Below are 22,366 nucleotides of genomic sequence, written 5' to 3'. Positions count from 1 at the left end.
CAATAATAAACTGTTTTAATTTTCCACTTTGTTTATTGAGATTAATTTATTTGTTTTAACAAGACGACTTACCCTAGAGCAGCACGCCCCTGAATCTCAATTACTTCCAAGGAGTTAAAGTGTGTAACAAATAAGTATGGTTCTCTGTACGCTAAACAACAAAGAAAAAGAAAGGCTTAGCCATTAACATAGAGAAGAGGCAGGTTCCTACAGTTTAATTGTAATAAATCTCTAAGAAAACAATATTTCATAGGGGTATGCTATATCCAGCTGCTGGTTTGATGCCCACTGCACTGTTTTCTGCCAACCTTTTTAGTTTACAATAGCTAAAGCCAAGCATGGCAGAACATACCTCGATCTAAACGGTTTTAATTCATCCAGAAATGTTGCTGACAAATGTTAAAGAAAACAGGATTTTTGTATTTGGCATACAATCCTTTGTTTGGAGTTCTTTAGGGCAATGGTTCTCAACCCTGTTTCTCAAGTACACTCAACAGGTCATGTTTTCCTTGCACGGAGTCAATGGCTTGGTATTTTGGACAGCTATTTTATCTTATGCTGCGTACACACGATCATTTTTCGGGTTGTAAAAAACAACGTTTTTTTTTTAATGTCATTAAAAACGATAGTTTGTGGGCTTCAGAGCATTTTTCGGCTCTGATAAAAGGGGACATTTTTTTTCGAACATGCTCTGTTTTTTCACAACGTTTTAAACATTGTTGTTTTTTAGGTTGTAAAAAAATGGTCGTGTGTGGGCTTTAACGGCGTGAAAAATCCGCGCATGCTCAGAAGCAAGTTTGAGACGAGAGCGCTAATTCTGGTAAAACTACCGTTCGTAATGGAGTAAGCACATTCATCACGCTGTAACAGACAGAAAAGCGCGAATCGTCTTTTACTAACACAAAATCAGCTAAAGCAGCCCAAAGGGTGGCGCCATCTGAATGGAACTTCCCCTTTATAGTGCCGTCGTACGTGTTGTACGTCACCACGCTTTGCTAGAGCATTTTTTTTTTCACGATCGTGAGGAGGCAAGGCCGTTTTAATGGTCAAGTAGAAAAAAACTTGAAAAACTTTGTTTTTTACAACACGAAAAATGATCGTGTGTACGCGGCATAAGAGAAAATTCCAAAACACGGCTTGTTGGGGGTACTCGAGGACAGGGTTGAGAACCATTGCTTTAGGGAACATAGTTAATTCTGATACAAGAGTGTTATGCTGCATGTGTTTGCACAGTAGCCACAAAGTCAGCCAGATATAACCCCTTCCCACTCCCATAAGGCTCCAGTTTTGTGGAAAAAGCAATAGTAAGAGTGAATCATAAAGAAGGATGGGACAGGTTTCCTGGGAATGATAAATAGGTGTAAATCTCTCGGATGGAATCCATAGCTGAGAGATAAACTTGAACAGCTTGTACCACATTCAAACAGTAAAGAGATAGCTCCTTGAGATGTACAGATGCAAGAAGGTAAGTATAATGTGCTGGTTATGGTAAAAGGAATAAAGCACCTTGGGAAGAAAGGAGGTCTTAGACCTCAAGACAACCTTGTCCCAATAGCACCACCACCCTAGTATGTGGGAGCAGACAGAAGAATCTCTCTGGTGGGTTCAAAAGTGTGTGTGTTTTTTATTTATTTTTTAAGAACCAAAAGAACCAGGCTGAGATCTCAGGTAGACTTACAGGAGGAATTATGTAAGCAACGCCCTCTCATATGCAGCCTGCCAGTGCCCATCATTTGCAGCTTGACAGTGCCCAGCAGCCCCACCAGTGCCCATCATTTGCAGCTTGACAGTGCCCAGCAGCCCCACAAGTGAACATCATACGCAGCTTGCCAGTGCCTATCATATGCAGCCTGCCTGTGCTCGCATTAGCGGTGATCTCTGTGAGTCACGGAGTGGGATTTGAATTGCCCGAGCCGCAGTAACAATGTCCCGCCTCCTGTAATCACGTCACGCTGATTCAATGTCCCAGCATTGGATCAGTGTGCCGTCTATCACAGGAGGCAGGACACTGTTACTGTGGCTGGGCAATTCAGCGCAGTAAAAAACAGAGATTATGGCGAGGAGAGGAGGAGGTGGAGGGAGAGGAGGAGGAGGGAGGGGCGGAGGAGGGAGTGGAGGACTGGACGCTCCAGGGTGACACTCCCGCAATGGGCAGCACCCAGGGTAGACCATCGGCTGTTTTTTTCATTCGGCCGAATGAATGAATGAAACATCGTTTTGGTCAGCAATCTACATCATAGGCTCTTTACCAGGATTTGAGATGCAGTCTGTCAAACTGACACACCACACCATGATCCCCATGCTGGGCGCCCTTGTGAGCACGCACTAGAGGCCTATTCTGCTGGATATTATAGGACGCCTAGTTAGAATATAACCACTTTGCGGCCGTCATTTTGCTATATGGTGGGTGGGAAGTGGTTAAGAAGGGAAAAAGCAACAGGTTCACTTTTATATTGCTTAACAAGCAACATATATTTACCTTTTCTTTACTGCCCTCTTGCACTGCTCAGTGGCCCAAAATGAAAAAATAAAAAAAAATTCTCCCACACCCATGTGACAGTGCATGGGGAAAAGCCTTGCACCATATATTTCCCATGGATTGAGTCACAATCCCTTTATACCTGGGCTGGAAGCAATAAATACCTTTTCAGCCTTGGCAGCTGAAGGGAGTGGTGGATAAGCAAAGCAAAAGGGAAGTACATGCTACTGTAGAGGAGCTGTAAACCTTCCTGTTTTTTCACTTTAATGCATCCTATGCATTTAAGGTGAAAAAACACCTGATAATTACTGCCCCCCCCGACCCCCCGGTTTACTTACCTGAGCCCTCGAAAAAGTCCCACGTTGAGAACGCGCTGGCTTCTTGGCTCGTCACTGGATAGATTGATAGCAGCGCAGCCAATGGCTCTCGCTGCCGTCAACCAAATCCAGTGACACGGGCACCGGGGGGCGGGGCCAAGTCCAGCATTTGTGTCTATGGATGCAAATGCTGGACTCGAGAGCGGGCCTTCAAGGTAACCCCCCTTGGGAAAGCGCTTCCCAAAGGGATGCGGGGAGGAGCCAAGACAGCCGCCGAGGGACCCCAGAAGACGAGGTTCGGGCCTCTCTGTGCAAAACGAGCTGCACAGCGGACATAAATATGATATATTTGTTAATTTATTTTTAAATGTTCGAACCTTTACAATCACTTTAAGGCAAATCACAGGTCAGCTTTATGTAAGTTACATTAGTTATACATTAATCATACATATTTAAAAAAAAAAAACGTACACACTTACCGAATGCAAGAGGCAGCCGACTCCATTTCAGATCATCTGTTCGGCTTCGCCTTCCATAAGAATCAACAAAAACACCAAACTCTGCAGAGAAAAAAATGGAGAGAATCATCACAAAAATACTAGTAAAAAAAAAAAATGTATATATATAAAAGCAAATATTACTTAAAATAAACAAATATTGTTACCATGGAAACAGAGGAGGTATTCTTCCCTCTGACCTGTGCTGTTCACCTGCATTATAGCAATGGGAAAACTATTCGATGAAGAAGCAAATACCGCTGAGGCCAAAGAGTGGTCATTTTTATCGAGGAATTCTAGAGAAAAAAGTGATGGGGTTAATATATATATATAGAGCAATCAAAACTTTCTATAAACATAGTTGTGTTCAAACAAAGTTTATTCGATTTCCATGACCATCATTCCATTGTAACAGGCTGGCCATAGACCAGTAAAAGTTTAGGTTTGATGTTAGATCAGCACAATGTAATAGCTACACCCATGTAGGAACTGGAACTATTATGCAGCTTGTGAGTCAGAATGGCAGCTTCTCTCAGAGGCTTCTGAGAAAGGCATTTTGCTTACCATTAAAGATTCTCTTCAAGTAATCTGTGCACAAAATATTTTGGATCCTGCTCTTCAAACACCAATCCAGAAACGAACAGTTCAAAAACGTAACTTACTGTAAAACTTCTTGATTGCTTTTGTGAAGCTTGCTTCATCAGGTTGTAAAAGATCATCTCTGATGATGGAAAATTGTTTCACAAATATATTTTTTCGATTTGTAGGTTCCAAGATTGCTAAATACTTCTGTCATTTGACAAAAATAATATAGGAACACAAAAAAATACATAAAATTGTTCCTTAAAAAGGAACAAACCACGTCCTTTTAAAGTGTCTCCTTGCCTCAATCCAAAGCACCTGGTGTAAATCTGGTCTGCTCTCTCCTTTCTCTGCAGAAGTCACTTCTGACAGTTAAACTCCACACCAAGCAATCCTGGAAGAGGGCCTGCCCATCCTGCAGCACACAGCATGTGATTGACAGCCTCAGCTGTGCATATTTTCCTATGAGATTGTGTAGAGGAGGTGTGTCATTTCCATCCCACTCAGGTCCCAGATTACACTTAGCTCCCTGCTGTGCAGTGTTTGACATCAGATACCTCACACCCTGCCTTAAATGGGTTGTAAAGGTTTGTTTTTTATTTTCTAAATAGATTCCTTTAAGCTAGTGCATTGTTGGTTCACTTACCTTTTCCTTCGATTTCCCTTCTAAATGTTTTTTTTCTTTGTCTGAATCTCTCACTTCCTGTCTCTCCTCAGTAAGACCCCTTTCACACTAAGGAGTTTTTCAGGCGGTACAGCGCTAAAAAAAGCGCTGCTATACCGCCTGAAAAACTCCTGCCTAGCAACCTCAATGTGAAAGCCAGAGGGCTTTCACACTGAGGCGATGCGCTGGCAGGAGAGAAAAAAAATCTCCTGTCAGCAGCATCTTTGGAGCGCTGAGAGGAGCAGAATGAATACCGCTCCTTCTCATTTAAAACAATGGGAAACCGCGGCAATACCGCCCGCAATGCACCTCCGCAGAGGCGCCTTGCGGGTGGTATTAACCCTTTATCGGCCGCTAGTGGGGGTTAATACCGCACTGCATAGCGGCCGAATCTCGCGGAAAATCCGGAGGTATAGCGCCGATATACCGCCACCGCCCCAGTGTGAAAGGGGCCTTAGCTTGCCCCCATCATCCGAGCCATTCTGGCTGGGGGTTAGTCAGCTAGAACAGCTTACTGAGGAGAAACAGGAAGTGAGAAATTCAGACAAAGAAAAAAAAAACATTTAGAAGGGAAATCGAAGGAAAAGGTAAGTGAACCAACAATGCACTAGCTTAAAGGAACCTATTTAGAAAATAAAAAAGAACCTTTACAACCCCTTTAAACTATAACAGAATGAGTGTTTTTTTTAGCCTGTTTGTAAACAAACCTGTCACCTTGTATATAAAATGACTATGTTATGAATGCTGATTGGCTCCATATCAATAAAGCGTTTGTTAAAGCCCCCTCCAAAAATGGATCCTGTTCCCTTAACCACTTAAGCCCCGGACCATATTGCTGCCTAAAGACCCAAGGGATTTTTACAGTTCGGGACTGCGTCGCTTTAACAGACAATTGCGCGGTTGTGCGACGTGGCTCCCAAACAAAATTGGCGTCCTTTTTTCCCCACAAATAGAGCTTTCTTTTGGTGGTATTTGATCACCTCTGCGGTTTTTATTTTTTGCGCTATAAACAAAAATAGAGCGACAATTTTGAAAAAAATGCAATATTTTTTACTTTTTGCTATAATAAATATCCCCCAAAAATATATATAATTTTTTTTTTCCTCAGTTTAGGCCGATACGTATTCTTCTACCTATTTTTGGTAAAAAAAATTGCAATAATCGTTTATCGGTTGGTTTGCGCAAAATTTATAGCGTTTACAAAATAGGGGATAGTTTTTTTGCATTTTTATTTTTTAAATTTTTTTTTACTACTAATGGCGGCGATCAGCGATTTTTTTCGTGACTGCGACATTATGGCGGACACTTCGGACAATTTTGACACATTTTTGGGATCATTGTCATTTTCACAGCAAAAAATGCATTTAAATTGCATTCTTTATTGTGAAAAAAGAGATTTTTAATGCAGCTTACCTGTAAAATCTTTTTCTTGGAGTACATCACGGGACACAGAGCGGCATATTCATTACTATGTGGGTTATATGGAGTACCCTCAGGTGATGGACACTGGCAATCTCAAACAGGAAATGCCCCTCCCTATATAACCCCCTCCCATAGGAGGAGTACCTCAGTTTTGTAGCAAGCAGTATGCCTCCCAAAATGGTCCCCATAAGAGGGGTGGGAGCTCTGTGTCCCGTGATGTACTCCAAGAAAAAGATTTTACAGGTAAGCTGTATTAAAAATCTCTGTTTCTTTATCGTACATCACGGGACACAGAGCGGCATATTCATTACTATGTGGGATGTCCCAAAGCAATGCTTACAATGAGGGGAGGGAGAACATCTTCCAAAGACAAAAGGATTTAATTTAGAGATATACTCAAATCATAATAAATCCAACTTAGTTGAGAAAAAATAATTTTAAATTTTAAATTTAACTCAAAAGGGAGCCCCCGGAATCCGAGGGTCTCAAACTGCAGCCTGCAGCACTGCCTGCCCAAAGGCTGTATCAGTATTCCTTCTTACGTCCAACTGGTAGAATTTTGTAAACGTGTGGACAGAAGACCAGGTTGCCGCCTTGCAAACTTGAGCCATAGAGATCTGGTGGTGTGCTGCCCAGGAGGCGCCCATGGCCCTAGTAGAATGAGCCTTTAATGATAACGGAGGAGGCAACCCCTTCAAGCCGTAGGCCTGAGTGATTAACTGTATAATCCACCTTGAGATGGTGGATTTTGCAGCTGCCTGCCCCTTCTTGGGCCCATCCGGTAAAATGAACAACACATCTGTTTTCCGGATCTTCTCTGTAGCTTTAAGATAGGCCTTCATGGCCCTGACAATATCCAAGGTATGCAGCAACCCTTCCTTTCTGGAAGTAGGTTTAGGAAAGAAGGATGGTAATACCAAATCCTGGTTTAGATGAAAACTGGATATAACCTTTGGTAGGAAGGAAGGATGAGGGCGGAGAACGACCTTGTCCTTATGTAAAATAAGATATGGTTCCTTACAGGATAAGGCTGCCAGTTCCGATACTCTTCTGGCGGAAACTATGGCGACCAAAAATACTAACTTCCTTGTCAGTAAAACCAAAGGAATTTCAGCCAACGGCTCAAAAGGTTGTTTCTGTAAACTTGACAGAACAAGATTTAAATCCCACGGACAAAGCGGGGATTTAACTGGAGGATTAATACGTAAGACCCCTTGAAGGAAGGTCTTAACTAGCGAGTGGGTGGCCAGCGGCCACTGAAACCACACTGACAAAGCTGAAATCTGTCCCTTGATTGTGCTTAATGCCAGTCCTTTAGCCACTCCTAGCTGGAGAAAATGTAATACTCTATTCGATGGTAAACTTGCGAGAAAGCCATCGCTTGGACTCACACCAGCCTACATAGGCCTTCCAGACCCTGTAATAAATCACCCTAGAGACCGGTTTCCTGGCTCTGATTAGGGTAGAGATTACTTTCTGAGACAGACCTCTACCCCTGAGAATCAGGGATTCAGCTTCCAGGCCGTCAAATTTAGATGCCGTAAGGCAGGGTGGAGGATCGGACCTTGCGATAGCAGGTCTGGCCGTAGAGGAAGAGTCCAAGGGTCTCCCACTACCATCTTCAGGATTAGTGAATACCATGCCCTTCTGGGCCATGCTGGAGCTACCAGGATGACTGGTATGTGCTCCACCCTGATCCTGCGCAGCAGGCGGGGTAGTAACTGGAGCGGGGGAAATACATAAAGAAGTTTGAACTGATGCCAAGGGCAAACCAGCGCATCGGTTCCGCAGGCCATCGGATCCCTTGAGCGGGATATGAACCTGTCTAGCTTCTTGTTGAGTCTCGATGCCATGACATCCACGTCCGGCACTCCCCATCTTTGGCAGAGTGTTTGAAAGATTTGTGGATGTAGAGACCATTCCCCCGGCAACAGAGTCTGGCGACTTAAGAAGTCCGCCTGAAGGTTGTCCACTCCTGGAATAAATATTGCCGATATGCAGGGCACATGAGCCTCTGCCCACAGGAGAATCAAGCTCACCTCTCTCTGAGTGGCTTGACTCTTGGTTCCCCCTTGGTGATTTATGTATGCCACGGCCGTGGCATTGTCTGATTGAATTCTCACCGGGAACCCCTGCAATCTGGACGTCCAAGCCCTGAGGGCTAGTCGAGCAGCTCTGAGCTCCAAGATGTTCATGGGCAACTGCCTCTCTGGCTTTGCCCAAGTACCCTGGCGAGTGCAACCATCCAAAATTGCTCCCCAGCCCGTCAGGCTGGCGTCTGTGGTTACTATCTTCCAAGCCACTGGGCTGAAAGACTTCCCCTTCACTAGATTCTGAGGGTCTAACCACCAACACAGACTTTGTCGGACTCTTGATGAGAGCGGCAAAGGGATATCCAAGGCCTGTGGCCTCCTGCTCTATGCTGACAGGATGGCTGCCTGCAGGATGCGAGTGTGGCTCTGGGCGTACGGTACCGCCTCGAATGTGGCCACCATCTTGCCTAGTAACCGCATACATAGGCGAATAGTCGGTTCTTTCTTGCTTAGAACCAGTAGGATTAATTCCTTGATGGCTTTGACCTTTATCAGAGGTAGAAACACCCTTTGTTGTTCTGTGTCTAACCTCATGCCGAGATATTCCAACTGCCTTGTGGGCTGGAATGCTGACTTTTCTCGATTTAGGACCCAGCCGAACCTCTCGAGGTACTGGACCGTGAGGGCCACTGCTCGTTCCAAGCCAGGAGACGAGTGATCTATGACTAGGAGGTCGTCCAGGTACGCTAGGATCGTGACCCCTTGGATCCTTAGCTTGGCTAGGATTGGAGCTAGGACCTTCGTGAACACCCGGGGGGCCGTAGCCAACCCAAAGGGAAGCGCCACGAATTGGAAATGACGCGAAGCCACCATAAAGCGTAGATATCTTTGATGTGGCTCATAAATTGGAACATGAAGGTAGGCATCCTTTATGTCTATGGATGCCATGAAGTCGTCCTTTTGGAGTGTGGCAGCTGCTGACCGCACGGATTCCATCCGAAATGAGCGGACCTTTAGGTATGCATTTACCATCTTTAGGTCCAAAATTGGCCTGACATCTCCGTTGGACTTTGGGATGATGAATAGGTTGGAGTAGAAACCCAGCCCTTGTTCTAGGACTGGTACCTCTACTATTACTTCCTGGGAGAGTAGATGATTCAATGCCGTCATTAATGCGGCTCCCTTCTCCGGATCGTTTGGAACCCTTGACTCCTGGAAATGAGGAGGAGGAAACTTTAGGAAGTCTAATTTGTAGCCCGTAGCCACGGAAGACCGTACCCATTTGTCGGGAATGCTGGCTTCCCAAACCTCTGAAAAGAGACGCAGCCTTCCCCCCACCCTCGTGGGTGGGGGCGCCCCTTCATAAGGTCGGCTTGGGGGCTGGTTTTGCTGGTTTGCGAAACCACTGCTTCTTGCCTCTAGCGGCCTGTCCCTGCGATTTGCTGTTGAAGTTAAAGTTTGATCTTGCAGGAGGCCGTCGATACTGTTTGGCATTAGAGGGCCCCTGCCCAGGGGAGTGCTGTCGTTTAAACGCAGGCCCCTGAAACTTTTTCTTGGTTGGCAAAAGAGTACTTTTGCCGCTTGAAATGGTCTGAATGTATTTATCCAGGTCTTCTCCGAAGAGTCGTCCTCCATGGAAGGGGAACCCTACCAGGAGCTTCTTGCATGGGGGCTCGGCCTCCCAGCTCTTTAACCATAAGAGTCTTCTCATATGGATAAGGGATAACGATAAACGTGACGCTTGCTGGATAGAATCCTTAATCGCATCTACCGTAAAGCGTATGGCCCTAGGGACATCAGAAAATTCTTCTGCCTGCTGGGCAGGAATAAGTTTAAGCATCTGCTTAGTTTGATCCGATAATGCTTGTGCAACCCCAATCTCAGCCACAGCTGGCTGCACTACTGCCCCTGCAGTAGTGAAGGAGCTTTTAAGTAGTGCTTCCAAGCGTTTATCAACCGGATCCTTGAACACCTGTATGTTTTCTACAGGGCATGTTAAAGATTTGTTAACACATGAGATGGCTGCGTCCACCGCCGGGGTTGCCCATCTCTTGGAAAATTTATCTTCCATAGGATATAAGGCAGAGAATCTTTTAGGTGGTAAAAAGATTCTATCTGGCTTGGTCCAATCTTGGAACATAACTTCCTCTAGCAGAGGATGGATCGGAAAAACTGCGTTGTTTTGAGGCGCCTTTAGTGAGCCCAAAGCTGAAACAGTCGATACTTGGAGATCTGGTACTGGCAAGTTGAATGCACTATGGACCAAGTCCGTTAAGGCTTGAACCCACCAGCTCTCCCCTTGGGAGGCTGCCCCAGACTCCCCTGTATCCGGATCCTCGATCCCCGAACCTGCTTGGTCCTTGTCCAAGAGGTCGTCCAATTCCCCTGCGGAAAGGACCTCCTCTCCTCTGAGGGTCCACGCTCGGGCGACGGAGATCTATTCCGTTTTCTGCCCCGCATAGCCTTGGCTATCATCTTTTCCATTCTTTTTTCCATCTCTTTTAAAGAGGTGGACAATACCTCATCCGTGACCACCCTAGGGTTGGACTGACCCGTGCCAGCTCCAGTCCCAGATCCAGATGGTCCCACCAAGGCTCCCTCTCGGGAAAGCAGCGGCATAACTTTGTCCGAGACCTCAGACTCTCTGGGGGAATCCCCACCTCTTGTACCCTCTGACCCAGATGCCATGGTACAATACCGAGGTACGCCTGCTAACTTATCGGTGTTTGGAACTATAAATAGTTATTGCCCAAAAACCCGTTTGGGGGATAAAAAATGCCTTCTTTCCCTTTAATGTTTTTTTTTTCTTTTTTTTTTCAAACCCAGGAAAGAAAAAACATTCTGTCCCCCTTAGTAGTATTGCCAAAAAACTGCTGAGATAGAAAAGAACAGCCTAACTCTAGGCTCCAGGACAGTCTTATTGAAGACTGTAATATCTGTTTTGGCCACTGTGTGTCCTCGGCGCCCCGTGCTGCCGCTCTGGTCTCTTCCTCTCTCAGTTCCAGCATACACTGAGCTGGGAACAAATGGAAGGGCCGCCCCTTCCTTTAACATGCTGGCCCGCCCTTCCCCCCTCAGCTAACGGCGCGAAATTGCGCCCATATCACGGGGACGCGCGCGCGCCCGCCCGCCGGCGGGGGGGGGGGGGGAAGGAGACCACACGAGGAGGCAGTTTGTCCTGTCTCCAGGCTAGGAGGAAAAACCGTGGCAGCAATCGCCTGGAGGCTTAGCAGGTAAGCACAGCTCTCTTTACACACACACACAGGCCTCTTTCTCAATGTTTACAATACTACCAGGGAGGTCACCTTTTATGGGGAATACACATAAAGCCATCCTATCTTTAAGACATGTGACTTAATTTGCCAGATGCAGCGCATAACTTTAGGCATGTCCCCTGTGAACCCCCCAGAAAAACCTGCTAAGAACCAAGTTCCGCAAGTTTCCCCTCACTTACCTGCTCCATGCCGCAGGACTTTGCACAGCAAGAGGCCCAATCTTCCCCCATCTCCGTGGGGCATTGACCTTCAGGCCCTGGGTTCCTATGAAGGATCCACTGTCCTGGGCCCATATAGCACTCTGGCAACAGAAACATTAGGCCCCCAAAGGTTTCTAAGTTCTGGGCCCAGGGTCCAGCTCTCTAAAAAGAAAGCATTATGGGCTATACCCCATTGGTTTGGGGTCCGGTTACTGACCACTTTAGCGCTGAGGCCTTTGGACAGAACCGGTTAGCTCACCTAATCCCAAGGATGTGGAGGCAAGCTAAACCATGACCAACACCTAAGACACTGGCGTAAAAACTGAGGTACTCCTCCTATGGGAGGGGGTTATATAGGGAGGGGCATTTCCTGTTTGAGATTGCCAGTGTCCATCACCTGAAGGTACTCCATATAACCCACATAGTAATGAATATGCCGCTCTGTGTCCCGTGATGTACGATAAAGAAATGACAGTTGCAGTTTGGGAGTTAAACACAGGAGGCGCTGTAACATTTAGTGTTCACTTTGTGTGTGTTTACTAGTGTAGGGGGGTGTGGCTGTAGGAATGACATCATCGATCGGGTCTTCCCTATAAAGGGAATCACCCGATCGATGCGCCGCCACAGTGAAGCACGGGGAAGCCGTGTTTACACACGGCTCTCCCCGTTCTTCAGCTCCGGGGAGCGATCGCGACGGAGCGGCTAAAAACAAATAGCCGCGCCGTCGTCCCGGATCGCTCCCCGAGCGGACCCGACCTCCGCATGTACCGGGGGGGGTCCCGATCGGACCCCCCACCCACGTCTAGCAGAGGACGTACAGGTACGTACATGTGCCTGTCCGTGCCATTCTGCTGACGTATATGTACATGAGGAGGTCGGGAAGTGGTTAAAGCACGAATAACAGCACAGTGCTTGTGCTGTGTATTTTGGCCCCCTGTATCACCTGAAATACCTGGCTGATCTGGCCAGTGCCTTCCCACCCCTCTGTACGCCGACCATGGTATATCAGGGCTGCTGAGCCCTGACACCGTGGTCAGTGTACATGCCTCTGTCATACACTGCTATCTGCAGCTCTCCTGTCTCCCTCCCCCTTCCCTCCCTGCCCGTCAGCTCTCACTAGCGGCGCTCTTCTCCTCCCCCCACTGCTTCAAAACTAAATAATCATTATATCATGCCCTCGGTCACATAAACCTGTATCCTAATGCATGTACTTTATATAAAAAAAATAAAAAAAAAGATTTCTAACAGGGTCTTCCAGCGATCACATGACTCCAGGTTCTCTGCTCCTCTCCTCCCTGGCTGACATCAGCAGGGGAATCTTGGCCCTGCCCGCTGGAGATATCAGAGGGGGAGAGCCGAGAGCCTGGAGTCATGTGATCGTTGGAAGACACTGTTAAACAGAGAGAAATCTGCTTTTTTTTAAATAAAGCACAAGGATACAGGTTTTTATGTAACAGGGGGGATGCTATAATGATCAGTTGGTGGCTTAACAATCACTTTAATAGCGATTAGAGTTGTTGGGCACAGCACAATCTCACAGCTAGCAGCAGGCTCCTGTGCACACTGTTAGGGATGAGCCCACGGCATGTGCGCACAGTCCACGTGCAGAGCCCGCCAGGAAGCCTGCACGGCGCTGCACTAATCACAGGCAGAGAGACTTATTCCCGATGCTCGGCTGCAGAGATCGGAAAATGTCTCCCTGCCTGTGGTTAGCGCAGCGCCGTGCAGACTTCATGGTGGGCTCTGCATGTGGACTGTGCGAACACACCGGAGCACATCCCTACTGTTAGTTCTTTCCGCAAAGGGTATCATTAAGAAACGTTAATCCTGGTATGCAAATATTCACCATGTTTTCTGCCTCTCAAGCCTCAATAGTGGCCAGTGGGACCTTCCCTCCACTAACCTACATACCTACAACCTACATACTTATCTTATCAAAAATGTCTTAAAACTGTCAGACCAGCGTTAGTTTAATGTAAATATTACATTTACTGCCTTTCAATGTAACAGAAAAGCCAGAGGCCACAGCTCTGGGTCTAACATCCTCATTGACCATCCATCCAACAGATATCCTTAGTTTAGTTGCACAGTAAAGGTAACTAGAAGACCACCTGTCTTTAGGTTACCTCAATGCAAACATCCACATCTAGTATCTCACCTTCAAGAGTGTATTGCTTCATCTCAATCTCATAGAATTTATTGGTTCCAATGATGATGCTGTAGCCAGTAAAATAAATACAGCTGCATGGCTCGGAAGTCTCAATTTCCTATAAAACATGAATCCACATCAGAGATTTACTAAAGGTTTCGGCAGAAAGTATATGGAAATCTAATACAAAATGTAAAAATCACAATCTTTAAAGGGTTGTATTTTGGTTCCCAGTGTCAAAGTATATGGCCCCATGCGCACAGCTCTCCTTTCTTCCTTGCAGCACAGTTTTGGCATAAAAAATGCTTGACAAATGTAAACGCATCTAGACCAGTCAAGCGATTAGACGTTCATTCATTTCACTGGCCAGAATAATATATTATACTGGCCAATGAAATTAATTCACGCTAAAGCGCTTGATGTGCCTAATGTTAACGTGTTTAGACACATCAAGCATCTTTTCTGCCAAAACGCTGCTGCTCCTGGACACGCTGGCAGTGGTTTATTTTTTTCTGCTTCCAACGCCTATGTGTGCATGGACACAGGCCAACATTGAGGGGTGTTTAGAGACAAAAAAAAACGCAAGATGCCCTAGACCTCTTTCACACTGAGCCGCTCATACCGCCGGCCCCCCACTAGCGGCCAAGAAAGGGTTAAAACCGCCCGCAATGCGCTGCTGCAGCAGCGCATTTCCAGCGGTATAGCCGCGCTGTCCCATTGATTTCAATGGGCAGGAGCGGTAAACACACCGCTCCTTCACCACTCCAAAGATGCGGATAGCAGGACTTTTTTTACCATCCTGCTAGCGGAACGCTCCACTGGAATGAATGGTGCAGCTGTTTAAGGGTGTTTTGCAAGCGCTATTTTTAATGCTATAGCACCTGCAAAACGCTCCAGTGTGAAAGGGCTCTAAAAGCAGCATTTTTAACGCTCAGTGTGCAGGCCTATAAACAGTGATATTTTCTTTTAACCAGATTATGTGTGGTACGTGTCTCAGAATTTATCATGAGTTATGCTCTTAAAAAGTAAGCTTATATTGCGATTATTTAGATAAAGGCTATAGAAGTTTAGCAATATTCCTTATTTTAATACATGCACACATTAGGAAACAAAAAGCAATTCTACTCAAATTTAGAACAGAAGACGACTTTTGAAGAGAAGGGAAACACTAGTGAGCAATCCCACGAAATAGGTTGGAAAGCGTTATTTAATGTGATTCTCATCATTGTACACAATTATTGCATGAAACATGTGGTATAAATAATGTATCTGGATCAGCTTGTCTCTAGAGGCTATAACTTTATCCAAATACTTTTTAGGACCCCCCTCCTCCAATTATTCCTCTGAAGACAGCAGGGAAGAATCTCACTTCCATTTGACCCAAATCTTAATTGTGTTAGATGATTAAGATTTCATGAATAAAGATTAAATATAAGTAATTTAGTATTCGGGCCAATAAACACCTTTTCAGTGCGTATTTGTCGAAGCCGTATTAAACTAAAATACAAAAAAAATGTACTGTATATTGGTTGAAATAGATGGATTTTTTTCAACCTGTGTAATATATTGCAGGTGACCAATCCTTAAATGTGGTAGATGCATTATTTTTCTCTTTTTCTTTTAGGCCTTTTTTCTTTATTTTCAACTTTCTTTAACAGACCAGGTTTGTGTACTTTACAAGCAGACTATTGTCGTTCTCCTAGAGGTGGGTTAACTTCCACAGGCATGGCAGCATACTGCCTTCCCCTATCATGTATTCCAGGGCTTCGCCGTCCTACCTGCAGTCCAAGGACCAGCATTGATGGGTGTTGCTGGTACAATGGAAGGAGCTCACTGAACATCCATTCGCTAAGTGACGTGTATTGCATTACTTACTGGTTCAGAGATGTAATTTTCCATGATCTCTGGCTGGAGAAGGAGCTAATGGAGCATGACCTGTGCTCCATTAGCTTCAGTGGACTGTGGGGGAGACATGGAGAGGTCTAAGACTCCTGATGTCTCAGTAAAGAGAGCCTGTCAATTTATTAAAGATTTCATGTTTTCATTGTTCCCCCATGCAATAGCAAGTTTTACACAGTAGCAGAGAGAAAAATAAAAACTTAAAGCTCCCACCCACAAATACACACATCTGTCAGGTGTAGCTATATACGAAAACAGGAGCAGCGCTACAAATGTTATATGTCATCATAAGTGCCAGAGTGAGAGCAATACCTCTAGGGTCAACAGTTCTCTCTATACTGATGACCTGAAATTGTTTTTAAAGTGTCACATTGGGATTTTTTGGGTACTGTTAGTTGCCATTTGACCTGTGGGGTATTTATTTACTCTAGGCAACCTCATCTTATGTTTTACTCAAATAAAAATGGGCAATATTGTGCATCGTTGACCTAAATATAACTTTTGGTGTATTTTGTTATTGAACATAGGCAACTGATAATCTGCAACTACCATAAACATCAACTAATCTTCAGGACAACATTTTTTTTTGTTATTCATCGTAAAATCCTTTTCTAGGAGATCAATGGAGACAGCTCTTCATGTTTACCATAGGGTTATAGCGCCACCTTTAGGAGTAGGACACTAGGCAGAAAAAAAAAAGAACACACCACCTCCTATGGGTAGTCCTATCCGATGATACCCCCTGCTACAGGCTGCTCAGTTCATCACAAAGCAGTACAAAAAAATAAATAAAAAAACTATAAAAAAAGAGGTGTGGGTGCCGTCTCCTTCAAGGGACTCAAGAAAATGGATTTTTACAGGGATCAACAAAAAAATAATCTATCTTCTCTTACATTTCTTGAAGGACACAGCTCTTTTAGTCTTGACTGCAGGGACGTCCCAAAGCAGTGCCTCATTGAGGGGTGGGCAACCAGAGAAAGAATGTGCAAAAACAAAAAACAACCGAGAACCCCCAGAAAAGGAGCAAGAAACCTCAAACAGCCAACTGCAAAATCTTGGGGCCAAAACAATGCCCAAACATCAACTTCGTAAAACTTGGTAAAGGTGTGCACAGATGACCAGGTCTGTATGAAAATCTGCAGTCTCGCACCATGAAATGTAAGCCTTCCAAGTACAATGGTAAATCTTTTGAGATGTGGATTTACGTGCCTTTAACATGGTAAGGATAACAGAGCCTGACAACCCCTGTCTCTCAGAAACTGTCTTTTTAAGAGCCAAGCCATTAAAGCCAGCCACAGTAAGACATGGTGGAAAATTGGACCTTGATCTACCCATAGAAGCCACCAGGGGGCTTCCATGACCAGTTGCTCCACATTGTCGTACCAGGGTCGTCAAGACCAATCCAAAGCCACTGGAATGACCGGGATCTCTTTAGCCTCTATCGTGCGCAGCAGACGAAGGAAAAGCTTGAGAGGAGCAAAGGCATAAAAAAGCCTATAATGGCTCCACGGGGCCACCAGAGTGCCTGTCGCATCCGCCAAGGGAATCCCTTGCTCCTGCCATGAATCTCAACACCTTCCTGTTTAGACGGGGTACCTGAAGATCCATGCCTGGGGTGCCCTACCACAGAAAGAGAAGATGAAAAACATATGGGTGCAGTAAAAAAGAGATTTTTAATACAGCTTACCTGTAAAATCTTTTTCTTGGAGTACATCACGGGACACAGAGCGGCATTCATTACTATATGGGTTATATGGAGTACCTTCAGGTGATGGACACTGGCAATCTCAAACAGGAAATGCCCCTCCCTATATAACCCCCTCCCATAGGAGGAGTACCTCAGTTTTGTAGCAAGCAGTATGCCTCCCAAAATGGTCCCCAAAAGAGGGGTGGGAGCTCTGTGTCCCGTGATGTACTCCAAGAAAAAGATTTTACAGGTAAGCTGTATTAAAAATCTCTTTTTCTTTATCGTTACATCACGGGACACAGAGCGGCATTCATTACTATATGGGATGTCCCAAAGCAATGCTTACAATGAGGGGAGGGAGAACATCTCCAAGACAAAAGGATTTAATTTAGAGATATACTCAAATCATAATAAATCCAACTTAGTTGAGAAAAATAATCTTAAATTTTAAATTTAACTCAAAAAAAGGGGAGCCCCCGGAATCCGAGGGTCTCAAACTGCAGCCTGCAGCACTGCCTGCCCAAAGGCTGTATCAGTATTCCTTCTTACGTCCAACTGGTAGAATTTTGTAAACGTGTGGACAGAAGACCAGGTTGCCGCCTTGCAAACTTGAGCCATAGAGATCTGGTGATGTGCTGCCCAGGAGGCGCCCATGGCCCTAGTAGAATGAGCCTTTAATGATACTGGAGGAGGCAACCCCTTCAAGCCGTAGGCCTGAGTGATTAACTGCTTAATCCACCTCGAGATGGTGGACTTTGCGGCTGCCTTCCCTTTCTTGGGCCCATCCGGTAAAATTAACAACACATCCGTTTTCCGGATCTTCTCTGTAGCTTTAAGATAGGCCTTCATGGCCCTGACAATATCCAAGGTATGCAGCAACCCTTCCTTTCTGGAAGTAGGTTTAGGGAAGAAGGATGGTAATACCAAATCCTGGTTTAGATGAAAACTGGATATAACCTTCGGTAGGAAGGAAGGATGAGGGCGGAGAACGACCTTGTCCTTATGAAAAATAAGATATGGTTCCTTACAGGATAAGGCCGCCAGTTCCGAAACTCTTCTTGCGGAAACTATGGCGACCAAAAATACTAACTTCCTTGTCAGTAAAACCAAAGGAATTTCAGCCAACGGCTCAAACGGTTGTTTCTGTAAACTTGACAGAACAAGATTTAAATCCCACGGGCAAAGCGGGGATTTAACTGGAGGTTTAATACGTAAGACCCCTTGAAGGAAGGTCTTAACCAGCGAGTGGGTGGCCAGCGGCCGCTGAAACCACACTGACAGAGCAGAAATCTGTCCTTTGATTGTGCTTAATGCCAATCCTTTATCCACTCCTAGCTGGAGAAAACTTAAAACTCTATCGATGGTGAACTTGCGAGGAAGCCATAGCTTGGACTCACACCAGCCTACATAGGCCTTCCAGACCCTGTGATAAATCACCCTAGAGACCGGTTTCCTGGCTCTGATTAGGGTAGAGATTACCTTCTGAGACAGACCTCTACCCCTGAGAATCAGGGATTCAGCTTCCAGGCCGTCAAATTTAGATGCCGTAAGGCAGGGTGGAGGATCGGACCTTGCGATAGCAGGTCTGGCCGTAGAGGAAGAGTCCAAGGGTCTCCCACTACCATCCTTAGGATTAGTGAGTACCATGCCCGTCTGGGCCATGCTGGAGCTACCAGGATGACTGGTATGTGCTCCACCCTGATCCTGCGCAGCAGGCGGGGTAGTAACTGAAGCGGGGGAAACGCATAAAGAAGTTTGAACTGATGCCAAGGGCAAACCAGCGCATCGGTTCCGCAGGCCATCCGATCCCTTGAGCGGGATATGAACCTGTCTAGCTTCTTGTTGAGTCTCGATGCCATGATATCCACGTCCGGCACTCCCCATCTTTGGCAGAGTGCTTGAAAGATCTGTGGATGCAGAGACCATTCCCCCGGCAATAGAGTCTGGCGGCTTAAGAAGTCCGCCTGAAAGTTGTCCACTCCGGGAATAAATATTGCCGATATGCAGGGCACATGAGCCTCTGCCCATAGGAGAATCAAGCTCACCTCTCTCTGAGCGGCTTGACTCCTGGTTCCCCCTTGGTGATTTATGTATGCCACGGCCGTGGCATTGTCTGATTGAATTCTCACTGGGAACCCCTGCAATTTTGACGTCCAAGCCCTGAGGGCTAGTCGAGCAGCTCTGAGCTCCAAGATGTTGATGGGCAACTGCTTCTCTGGCTTTGCCCAAGTACCTTGGCGAGTGCAACCATCCAAAATTGCTCCCCAGCCCGTCAGGCTGGCGTCTGTGGTCACTATCTTCCAAGCCACTGGGCTGAAAGACTTCCCCTTCAGTAGATTCTGAGGGTCTAACCACCAACACAGACTTTGTCGGACTCTTGATGAGAGCGGCAACGGGATATCCAAGGCCTGTGGCCTTCTGCTCCATGCTGACAGGATGGCTGCCTGCAGGATGCGAGTGTGGCTCTGGGCGTATGGTACCGCCTCGAATGTGGCCACCATCTTGCCTAGTAATCTCATACATAGGCGAATAGTCGGTTCTTTCTTGCTTAGAACCAGTAGGATTAATTCCTTGATGGCTTTGACCTTCATCAGAGGTAGAAACACCCTTTGTTGTTCTGTGTCTAATCTCATGCCGAGATATTCCAACTGCCTTGTGGGCTGGAATGCTGACTTTTCTCGATTTAGGACCCAGCCGAACCTCTCGAGGTATTGGACCGTGAGGGCCACTGCTCGCTCCAAGCCAGGAGACGAGTGATCTATGACTAGGAGGTCGTCCAGGTATGCTAGGATCGTGACCCCTTGGATCCTTAGCTTGGCTAGGATTGGAGCTAGGACCTTCGTGAACACCCGGGGGGCCGTAGCCAACCCGAAGGGAAGCGCCACGAATTGGAAATGACGCGAAGCCACCATAAAGCGTAGATATCTTTGATGTGGCTGATAAATTGGAACATGAAGGTAGGCATCCTTTATGTCTATGGACGCCATGAAGTCGTCCTTTTGGAGTGTGGCAGCTGCTGACCGCACGGATTCCATCCGAAATGAGCGGACTTTTAGGTATGCATTTACCATCTTTAGGTCCAAAATTGGCCTGACATCTCCATTGGACTTTGGGATGATGAATAGGTTGGAGTAGAAACCCAGCCCCTGTTCCAGGACTGGTACCTCCACTATTACTTCCTGGGAAAGTAGATGATTTAATGCCGACATTAATGCGGCTCCCTTCACCGGATCGTTTGGAATCCTTGACTCCTGGAAATGAGGAGGAGGAAACCTTAGGAAATCTAATTTGTAGCCCGTGGCCACGGAAGACCGTACCCACTTGTCGGGAATGCTGGCTTCCCAAACCTCTGAAAAGAGACGCAGCCTTCCCCCCACCTTCGTGGGTGGGGGCGCCCCTTCATAAGGTCGGCTTGGGGGCTGGTTTTGCTGGTTTGCGAAACCACTGCTTTCTGCCTCTAGCAGCCTGTCCCTGCGACTTGCTGTTGAAGCTGAAGTTTGCTTTCGCAGGAGGCCGTCGATACTGTTTGGCATTAGAGGGCCCCTGCCCAGGGGAGTACTGTCGTTTAAACGCAGGCCCCTGAAACTTCTTTTTTGTTGGCAAAAGAGTACTCTTGCCGCTTGAAATGGTCTGAATGTATTTATCTAGGTCTTCTCCGAAGAGTCGTCCTCCATGGAAGGGGAACCCTGCCAGGAGCTTCTTGCATGGGGGCTCGGCCTCCCAGCTTTTTAACCATAAGAGTCTTCTCATATGGATAAGGGATAACGATAAACATGACGCTTGCTGGATAGAATCCTTAATTGCGTCTACCGTAAAACATATGGCCCTAGGGACATCCGAAAATTCTTCTGCCTGCTGGGCAGGAATAAGTTTAAGCATCTGCTTAATTTGATCCGATAATGCTTGAGCAACCCCAATCGCAGCCACAGCTGGCTGTACTACTGCCCCTGCAGTAGTGAAGGAGTTCTTAAGTAGTGCTTCCAAGCGTTTATCAACTGGATCCTTGAACACCTGTATGTTCTCTACAGGGCATGTTAACGATTTGTTAACACATGAGATGGCTGCGTCCACTGCAGGAGTAGCCCATCTCTTGGAAAATTTATCTTCCATAGGATATAGGGCAGAGAATCTTTTAGGTGGTAAAAAGATCTTATCTGGCTTGCTCCAATCTTGGAACAAAACTCCCTCTAGCAGAGGATGGATCGGAAACACTGCATTGCTTTGAGGCGCCCTTAGTGAGCCCAAAGCTGAAACAGTCGATACTTGGAGATCTGGTACTGGCAAGTTGAATGCACTATGGACCAAGTCCGTTAAGGCTTGAATCCACCAGCTCTCCCCCTGGGAGACTGCTCCAGACTCCTCTGTATCCGGATCTTCGATCCCCGAACCTACTTGGTCCTTGTCCAAGAGGTCGTCCAATTCCCCTGAGGAAAGGACCTCCTCTTCCGAGGGTCCACGCTCGGGCGACGGAGATCTAATCCGTTTACTGCCCCGCATAGCTGTGGCTATCATTTTTCCCATTCTTTTCTCCATCTCTTTTAAAGAGGTGAGTAATACCTCGTCCGTGACCATCTTAGGGTTGGACTGACCCGCGCCAGCTCCAGCCCCAGATCCCGATGGCCCCAAGGCTCCCTCTGGGGAAAGCAGCGGCATAACCTTGTCCGAGACCTCAGACTCTCTGGGGGAATCCCCACCTCTTGTACCCTCTGACCCGGATGCCATGGTACAATACCGAGGTACACCTGCTAGCTTATTGGTACTTGGAACTATAAATAGTTAATTGCCCAAACACCTGTTTGGGGGATAAAAAATGCCTCCTCTCCCCTAGATGACCTTTTTTTTTTTTTTTTTTTTTTTTCAATCTTTTTTTTTTTTTCGTTTTTGTTTTTCAAATCCAGGAAAGAAAAAGCATTCTGTCCCCCTGAGTAGTATTGCCAAGAAAAACTATTGAGATGGAAAAGAAACAGCCTATTTCTAGGCTTGAAAACAGTCTTCTGAAGACTGTAATATCCTTTCTGGCCACTGTGTGTCCTCGGCGCCCCGTGCTGCCGCTCTGGTCCTTTCCTCCTCAGTTCCAAAGTTAGAATGAGCTGCTGGAACGAAAAAGGAACGAAAAAGGAAGGGCCGCCCCTTCCTTAAACAGCTGACCCGCCCTTCCCCCC

At 46.3% G+C, this 22,366-nt stretch overlaps 1 protein-coding gene across 7 annotated transcripts in view; it reads right to left on the bottom strand.

Moving 5' to 3' along the window:
• CIT (citron rho-interacting serine/threonine kinase) overlaps window positions 1-22,366 on the bottom strand; it is a 224,681-nt gene that overhangs the window by 12,590 nt on the left and 189,725 nt on the right. For all 7 annotated transcript variants that reach the window (XM_040350498.1, XM_040350533.1, XM_040350515.1 and 4 more), the window contains 4 exons: window positions 13,628-13,736; window positions 3,461-3,589; window positions 3,276-3,356; window positions 73-151 (listed from right to left, as the gene is read on the bottom strand). In XM_040350498.1, the coding sequence (XP_040206432.1) occupies window positions 73-151; window positions 3,276-3,356; window positions 3,461-3,589; window positions 13,628-13,736 (398 nt within the window). The remainder of the gene's footprint in view (window positions 1-72; window positions 152-3,275; window positions 3,357-3,460; window positions 3,590-13,627; window positions 13,737-22,366) is intronic.

This window comes from Rana temporaria, chromosome 1 (genome assembly GCF_905171775.1).
Source record: "Rana temporaria chromosome 1, aRanTem1.1, whole genome shotgun sequence".
Classification (NCBI taxonomy): domain Eukaryota; kingdom Metazoa; phylum Chordata; class Amphibia; order Anura; family Ranidae; genus Rana; species Rana temporaria.
This window is presented reverse-complemented; position numbering and strand designations above follow the sequence as displayed.